A 9,498-nucleotide genomic window follows, 5' to 3' on the forward strand; every position below is an offset into this window, starting at 1 on the left:
TAAAAGGAAAACTTCTATGAATATTGCAGTCAAATTCCAGAGTTCCTGGGTCAAGGAGAAAATATTACAAGAAGCAAGAAAGAAACAATTCAAAGAAACAAAATCAGAATGACACAGGACTTAGCAGCTTCTATACTAAGGGTTTGAAGGGTTTGAAATGTGATATTCCAGAGGTCAAAGCAGCTAGGATTAAAACCAAGAACCACTTACCCAGTAAAACTGAGTATAAAACTTCAGTGGAAAAAATGGAACTTCAATGAAATAGAGTATTTCCAAGCATTCTTTTTGAAAGTGTCAGAGCTGAACAGAAAATTTGATTTTCAAATGCAAGAATCAAGGGAACTTTGAAAAGGTAAACAGGGAAAGAGAAACCATAGAGGGCTTAACTAAAGTTGAACTGTTTACATTCCTACATAGAAAGATATTTATAACTTATGAGACCTTTCTCGGTATTAGGATAGGTGGAGGGAATATGTAAATGTTTATGTGTATACACACACATTTATATATATATATATATGTGTATGTGCATACACACATGTATATGTATGTATATGTGCATGTATGTATGCATGTATGGAGAGAGAGAGGTGGGGCACAGAACGAACTGTATAGGAAGTGATATCTAATAAAGAAAATTGAGTGCTGAGAGGAATGTACTAGGAGAAAGAGAAAGGGAGAGGTATACTGTAGTAAATCGTCTCACATAAAAGATGTAAGAAGGAGCTTTAAAGAAGGATGGGAAGAAAGGGAAGGTTAGAGAGAATAAGTGAGCCTTTCTGTCATTGGATTTAGCTTTAAGAAGGAATAATATACACACTCAATTGTGTATGGAAGTTTATCTTACCCTACAGGAAAGTAAGGGGGAAGGGGATAAGAGAAGGGGAATAATAGGAGGGATGACAGTTAGATGAAGGAGTAATCAGAAGCAAAGACTTTGATAGAGGGACAGATCAAAGAAGACAATAGAATAAATTGAGAGCAGGACAGGATAGAGGGAGCATAGTTACTCTCTCACAACATGACTGTTATGGAAGTGTTTTGCATGACTACACATGTATAACCTATGTCAAATTACTTGTCTTCTTAATGAGCATGGGAGGGGAGGGGAGAAGGGAGAGACTGTGGAACTGAAAGCTTTAAAAATAAAAGTTAAAAATTGTTTTCACATGAAACTATGAGATAAGACATATAAGCAGTGGGGTATAGAAATTTATCTTGCCCTACAGGAAAACAGAAGGAAAGGGGATAAGAGGGTGACAGTAGGGAGGGCAGATTGGAAGAAATGGTAAGCAGAATACAGGATATCCTGGGGTGGGGGGAAGGGGGAGATGGGGAGAAATTGGAAATTGAAAATTTTGTGGAAGTGAATGTTGAAAACTGAAAATGAATAAAGTAAAATAAAATAAGGGTATCTCAAAATGAAATGGACTACCTTAGGAGGTCATGAATACTAAACAAATGAAGATCTTAAAATGTGGACTGGAGATCACTTGTCAGGTATACTTTAGTGAGGGTTCCTACTCAGGCATAAGTTGTCTTGGGCAGCCACTGAGATCCCTTTAAACTCCAAACATCTATGATTCTATGAATCTTTGAGACCTGAATGGGAAAGACATGTCTCAATTTCAGGTGCCCACACTTGCAATTAAGTTAGGAAATGAGAGACAGAAAAGCTAAGAAACCCCACAGTCTGTCTAGCATAATGACAAGCTAAGCATTTCTCTGCTTCTCTAAGGTCACAGGAACTGCTGCACTGAGCCAAACTCTGTCCTTAAGAGGCAACTGGTAGCACAACAGAATGCTGGGTGTGTAGTCAGAAAGACTTGAATCCAAATCCAGTTTTAGATACTTACTAGTTGTGTGACCTTGGGCAAGCCAATTAAGTTCTGTTTGCCTCAGATGGCAAATATTGAATTCCTTTTCAGAAATAATATCAGAAATATTCTATTGAAATACTTACTAAAAATATACACATATTATATAAGTTCATCGACTACAGGCTAAGAACTCCTGTAGTCAAACACATTCATTTTAAAAAAAGACTGAGGTCTGGAGAAGTTAAAAACGGGGATAATAATAGCACTGGTAGATTAGGTTCCAATCCTTAAGTCTTTAGACCACATGCAATGTATTGTATCTCTTGACAATCCATATGGAAACTATAGTGAGGCTGTTTCCTTACCCATAAAAACTTCAGAACCTGCATGGATTTGATGAGTGCTTACAAGAAAAAAGATTTTGGATTGGCTGACAATCCAAAATTATGTGTGCATACAAAAGGATTGAATGGACAAAATCTCTCCCTGTTCTCTGACAATTTTCACATGAAGTAAAAGAAATTCACGGGCTGCCAGGTGGTGTGGAAAGAGGAAACCCCGAACATTGCACCTAGCTGCCTTAACTCTTTACCTTCTCATCATGTGGCTATGAATACATGGTATCTCTGTTTCTTTTATCCCTTTGTATTTCCTCTTTTCTGAGCTTAACTGAATGGACCTTGTGAGCTTCAAAACCTGAATACTTATCACATCTTTTCTTTGAATCAGTGTTCCCTGAAATGATAATAGAGTCATTTTTCTTGCTTTCACTAGAAGTCTCGGTGGTTGCAGACTTTTAGAATTTGCCCTGGGGCACTGTGTGGAAAAAAAATTATTTCAATCATGGCCCCAAGGTAGCCCCAAAGAGTTATCAGCTACAGACATCTAAATCTCACTGGGGGAAGGAGACTTAGACTAAGAAAGAAGGGTAGTAGAAATTGTTGAAAAGCACATTTATCCTCAATGCAGATCTTTCTCCCCTGGCACAGTTTCTAAAGGAGTTAGGTCTTCCTTTATCTTTCATATGAATTATTAACCCAGATTCTTCTAAAAGTATGTGGTATGATTTTTTTAATAATTGCATTGCAACATAAGCAGCTTCCTTTGTAATCATGTATATTTTATTTTGTGCATTTTAACACACTACTCTGAGACAGGGAATATAGACATAACTGGATAGTCAATGGAGTCTGTATACCAAAAATGTTAAGAACTCCATAGCAGTTAATTTTAGCTATTTCTTGTTGGAGAATTTTGAGAAATAGCCTCAGGTAATTTTCATGTTCCAGTCCAGCTGCCACAGAGGAGTCAGGAATATAAAACTAGAAAGGAATTCAGAAACCATCTTTTTTCTAACTTTCCATGGACCCCAGTTCCCTTTGTGAACTTTATGGACATGTTCTCAAAATAATGATTTAAATGAATAAAATAAAATATATAGAATTACCAAGGAAATGACTTATATTGAAATACTTACTAAAAATATACACATATTATGTAAGTTCATCGACTACAGGCTAAGAACCCCTGTAGTCAAACACATTCATTTTAAAAAAAGACTGAGGTCTGGAAAAGTTAAGTGATTTCATCAAGGGCACAGAGGTAATATAAATCTAGGGAAGGATTTGAACCCAGGTCATCTGACTACAGAACCAGTATTCTTTACACTGACTTTTCTTTCCATAAAATAGAGAAAGGCAGTTGGAGAAAGAAAGGGAGGATCCTCTAAACTTCAAGAATCAGCTGAGAAGAGCTGACAGAAGGAAGAAACATAGAACCTAAATGCTGAGGAAAGGAGAGAAATAAATCTTACTGAAATGAAATTTCATTCTGAGAATACACACTCACTGACAGTGGGAAGAGGGAAATGCACTGAGTGGCAGGTAGAAACCAAGCAGAAAATTTAACTGTACCAAAAAGAAGCAGGGATTGTGAAATAAGCTTCATGAAAGCCTAGTCACCCTGGAAAGGAAGACTTTCCTTGTGTGCTCTTAACACTCTCTAATACCTATCAAGTAGTAGTGTCACCTTTCTAAAGACAGGCAACCATTCTCTGGGTTTATGTCACCTGGACTGCTGCAACATCCCCCATCCTTAGGACTGAGGTTCATGGATATTGAGATGGAGTTCCATCCTACTCTTTATTTCCAGTTAGAAAAAGTCTTATATCCATACTAGGGACATTTCCTAATTCATTAAAAAGGCCTACATTCTTTCTCACCATGTTCATCACCAAGTCACTATAGTCTCACTCACAAGATTTCATTCTAAAGCAATGTCTTCATCCAACCTTTCCACAGTAGTTTGGAAGGTTACTTTGATCTTTGGGGTAGTTATCTAATTATCTCCATGTCTTCCTAAAGAATGGAGTGCAGAATTGGGCTCTTCTCTCCCTCCACAAGGCAGAGGCCTTTGTCCTCTTAGATGGAAATTTATACTGTCCAGTCCAAGTCAGGATTTTGGGCCTAGAGCTGGATTAGAATAAATAGAAAGGAAGAAACAGGGCATTCCAAGCAGGCAGACAGATGCTCTTGAAAGATTCAATGGGTTCAATTATCAACAAGGGTGGGCTTCTGACTGAATCCAAATTTTATAGAACAAATCCTGAAGGATTTGGATTCAGTTATAAGGCTACATTTAAGGATCTAGAAGGCCCCATGTGGCCTCAAGGCTGCAGGTTCCCCACCACTGCTTTGGCTTACATTCTCACAGAGGAAAACAAAGAAAAGGGAGTTGAAGGTGGGATGGGATTGTAGACCAAGTCCAAGAGAGTTAGGGGCCCATTCTGGAAAGGAATGAGGATGTGGCTGGCCTCCATCTCCTTCTTAAAATAGAAGTATTGGAAGGAATGTTCATTAGAAATAGAGTCCATTAAGGGGTTACCCCCTGACTACTTCTTAAACAGGCCTATTCACTAAATGGGCATTACCTCACCCTAAATGAGTACCTGAATATGCCTCTGCCTAAAGAGGCCAAGGTCTCCCATTGTATCCTGAGCCATCTCCAATCATCCTGATGAATATCAGATCATTGTATTCAGATGGCTCAGTAGGAGAAGTGGGGCTGGTTACCCTACACAGCTCTACCTCACTCAAAACAAAGTCAAGTGCAAGTCATATCATCGTTTCTCTGATGGTATTATCTTCTTTGGCAACAAAAGACAAAGACCATAACCACATACGGAAGTTGCCATAGAGACAAAAGATATAGCCTCTTTCATCTAGTTGCTTGCAATCCAAATGAGAAGAGAACATTTCCATGCATGTGCATCGCAAAAACAAGAACAAAGACAAAACCACTCCTTTTTCCTGATGCCCTGCTTATAATGAGCCCCATACAAATTTAGACTAACCTTCTTGAGCACATCAGACTATTTCATTAAAACAATGAGGATTACCTAGAATATAGACACTCCCCCTAAAATGATAGTACTTTGAAAGATATGTATGCATGTTTGCATGTGTGTGTGTGTGTGTAAATCTGTATATACATCCATCTGTTATGCATATATGGAAAATAACTATAGAAAAACATCTTTCCCTTAATTCCCTTTCATTCATTTTTATCATTAATTCTCTCTTTATCTTCATCATATTCAGTGTCAGAAGTTCAGTTCAATTGAGCCACTCTCCACCAACACCCAACTAAAACATTTGTCCTAGGTTTTCATTCTACTTTGGTAAAAGTCTTCAGACACTGAATCCTTATCCTCTCTCAGTGAATGGGGGTGGGAGGGAAAGATTGTGCACAAATTTTATCCATCTCAGCTCTAGACAACCACTGCTCCACATCTCAGTTATTGGTTCCATTTAACTCAATTCGTTTCTGTCCCTTATCCTCAAACCAAGCAAAGGAGAGGAGGAATTTTCTTCCATGGGCTGCGTATCAAAGTCCTGCCTAGACAGCTTTGGAAGAAAGATGACATCTTTGCTAGCAGGTTACTATGTTTTGTCTCTCTCTCTTCATATCTCAAGGATGATTTTCTCTGTCAAGCCATAGCAATGGAAAAGGTCTTTCACCATTCTCACTCCTGAACCTTTCTCCTGTGAAAGAGTGCAGTAAAGGAGAATAGAACTAGGGTAGGACATTGTCACAGTGATTGGGGTAAGTGGTTAGATAGTCTGGAACAATATCATTATGCTTACAATGAACATGTCTTATTTATTAATTTGTTAATTCAGTAAGCATTTAATATGCACCTAGAATGTGTCAGCCCCTCACACGCAATTGAATGTAACCTCCATGAGAACAAGAATCGCTTCATTTTTTTCTTCATATCTCTACAACAGCAATGTGGCACAGTGGATCAAGTGATGGATCAGGAGTCGGGAAGAACTGAGTTGAAATTCAGCCTCACAGACCTAATATCTGTGTGACCCTGGGGAAGTCATTTCACCTCTTCCTGCCTCTTTTTCTTCCTCTGAAAAATAGATGATGAAATAGCACCTACCTCCCAGGGTTATGATGAGGACAAAATAAGATGATATTAGTAAAGGTACTCTATAAATGTTACCAGTTCTTGGCACATAACAGAGGCTTAATAAATGCTTATTGGTTGGTGGCATTGTTTTAAGGGGCATTGTGTTTATTGGGGGGGAAGGGAGTGGATCAAGGACAGTAGGTCTGTAATTTCATTAGTATAGGTTAATTCTAGTGTAGATCAGCACCTGCTCAGCAACTTATAATCTTTTTTTAATTTCCTCTTTTCCCACTTAATAGTATTTTATTCTTCCAATTATATGCAAAAATAGTTTTGAACATTCACTTTTACAAAATTTTGAGTTCCAAATTTTTATCTCCCACTCTCACAGCTCCTCTTCACAAGGTGGCATGCAAAGTCTATCAAAGTTGGTAATCACACAATAAGCAACCAATAATATTAAAGAACCGTTTTGAGTCCTGTGAGCTTATGTCAATTCTCTGAGTCATCCCCCAGCATATGATTTGGGTAAGACTTGAATCCAGATCGTTCTGACAAAGAGGCTGGGTCTTTATCTGTAGTTCCATTCTTCTAGGGGTACAAAGTCAGGAACTTGTGTTTTCAAGGATCTGACAATTGAACTGGAAATAGAAGACATGTTTCCAGCTGAGTTTTGAAAGGAATGGAAAAGAAAGAAAAAAGTCAGGCCATGACAGAAAAAGCCTTTCAAGTATAATCATCTGACGTGAATACAATGAGACGAGTCAGTTGTCTATCAATGGGGAGAAAGTTATGATCAGCTAGAGCCCATGATACATTTCACCTGGACTGTTAGAGGCAATTGGCAGCCATTCGATATTTCTGAAGAAGGTGAATTTGGAATAGCAAGAAATCTTGTTTCTCTACTACTTTGTCATTGGCAAAGTACTTTGTTCTGGGCAGTCTCGTGGGGCAGGTAAAGAAAATACCATTGTCTCGATTGTTTGTGTATGTATATGTGTATGTATATACATATATATATACATATATATATATATGAAAGAGCATACACTTGCACATATTGCATATATTTATAAAGTACACATTGCATATACTCACACGACATACTCATCCACAGAAACACACACGCATACACACATTGCACTTTATTTTTTTCCTAGATGAAGAAAGCAAGGCTTAGAGAGGAAAGTGACTTGCCCATGGTCATCCTGGCCAGTAATTGAGGTGTATCTAACTATTCTTTGCTGGATGAAGACAAAGGCCAGTAAAAAGGATTTTACCACAATGTGGGCATTTAGAGCCCAGGACAGAGGCTATTCCTGTGGCTGGGGATACAACTATAGGAACAAAAGACAAGGAAAGGTAAAATCATACTTAAGTAAATGTTGGACATGGAATCAAAAAAAGTTGGGTTCAAATTCTGACTCAGACTCTTACCACTTGTTTGACCCTGAACAAGTTACTTGATGTCTCATGGCCTTAGTACCCCATCTGTAAAAAAAAGGAAGTCAGCCTGCACAATACCTTTCAATTACCTATGAAATGTTACAGAACAAAAATTGACAGGGCTGAGGGATGAATGAACTAGATAGTGAGGGAAGAGAGAATGGAGAAGATGAAAAGTCAGGGCCAAAGTGATTATATTGCTCTCTCCAGTGCTCGTTACAATGCCAAAATATTGTAAGAATATAATTAAATATTTTTCCTTCCTTTTTTCCTTCCCACCTTCCTTTACTCCTTTCACTCTAAGTCCTATGTGTTGTCACGAATAGCAATGTTGGTAATGCTCAGTATTGATTACTGATACTGATCACTTCTGAGTTGAAATCCCCTCATGCAACTTCTTGATCATGGAGCATATTCTTCAGAGCCCTTCTCAATTTTGAGCTCTTCAGAATCAGGAAGGCAGGATGAATGGAAATACCAGAATAGATCACTACCTCCCATACCCAATACCAAGAGCTGCAAACTGAAATAGGTGCTATGGCGGTGATTATCAGAGGCAGAAAATATGATGTGAAGAAGATGATGAGGAAGAAAAGTGACTTCAAGGTTGTAACATGGACCTGCATACTTGGTTGCTGATGATCAGCATTATGGTGCTTCATGTTCCTCAAGTGTTGGCACAGGGAGGAAATGAGCAAGATGATGGAGGAAAGGAAGAAGAGGAAAGGAATTAACAAAGTAAACATTTGCAGTGGCATTAAAAAATTCCACTCTAAGGCTCTTGTGATATCATACAAGGTGATCTTTTTGGAGTAGTTCCCAGTGTCTGACAATTGGAAAACAAGATAGATCTTCACATAAACTGAGATGTATATCAAAGTGGGTATCAGCAGGGACCATAACAGTAGCCAGGGAACAATTCGTGAAATTCTCCACTTCAGCCAGAGGAATATTGGGTGAGTGAAGGAAGAAATTTTCACACAGTAGAAAACAGCAAGACAGGTGGTGAACCAAAATGACACCATGTTAGCAAAATTCCAGAAAATGTCAAAGTATAACTTTTTGCTAGTTAGGAAGAAGTATGTATCAAAGTTGGTAAAAATTGCCACCCACTGTAGAAAGAAGCGGGAGATGCCCAGGCTGGCCAGGATCATGTCTCCAGAGGGAAGGGTCCAATATTGCACCCACTCCCTACCCAGCACAATAATGATGAAGCCATTTCCTATGATTCCTATGGTAGACTCCAGGAGAAAAACGATCATTAAGAAGATAATGAGTAGACTGGGCATTATTTCTCTACTGAGCAACTGCTGAGCCTCTGATACATGAAGACACCTTACCCAGAAGAGATGACGGCAGGCCAGACTCTCCAAGGGTTCAGCAGATTTCTCTGGTTTATGCCCAAGTCCAGCTAGAAGAGAAAGTGGAGGGGCACAAGGACACTATGCATGCCTAAAGTGGATTAGAAGTTAATTCCTACCACTTTTATAGATGCAAATCTGACATAGATCACTCCCTGAACCCTATCTCTAGATTTGCATGCCCCTTCCCAGAGCCAGGGCCAGGGAAATATCTGGATATGAGGCTACTGATTCTGGCACCTTTCAAGAACCACTTTAAAAATGCATACTTTCTGGGGTGGAGTCAAGATGGTAGAGTAAAAGCATGAACCTGCTAAAGATCTCCCCCTAAATGCAGACAAATATCTTTTTTAAATGACTCTAAAAAAATTCTGGAGCTGCAAAACCCACAGAATAACTGAGTGAAGCAAATCTGCAGTCCTAGACACCCTGGTAGGTCAACAGGTAGCAT

At 38.7% G+C, this 9,498-nt stretch overlaps 1 protein-coding gene across 1 annotated transcript; it reads right to left on the reverse strand.

The window, feature by feature from the left end:
- Positions 1–8,072: 8,072 nt before the first annotated feature.
- Positions 8,073–8,987, reverse strand: LOC140531213 (taste receptor type 2 member 134-like). The gene has a single exon (XM_072650278.1). It carries the CDS (start codon positions 8,973–8,975, stop codon positions 8,073–8,075), a length of 903 nt encoding a protein of 300 aa, XP_072506379.1. The 5' UTR covers positions 8,976–8,987.
- Positions 8,988–9,498: the final 511 nt, after the last annotated feature.

The sequence above is a fragment of the Notamacropus eugenii genome, chromosome 3 (assembly GCF_028372415.1).
Source record: "Notamacropus eugenii isolate mMacEug1 chromosome 3, mMacEug1.pri_v2, whole genome shotgun sequence".
NCBI classification, from domain to species: Eukaryota; Metazoa; Chordata; class Mammalia; order Diprotodontia; family Macropodidae; genus Notamacropus; species Notamacropus eugenii.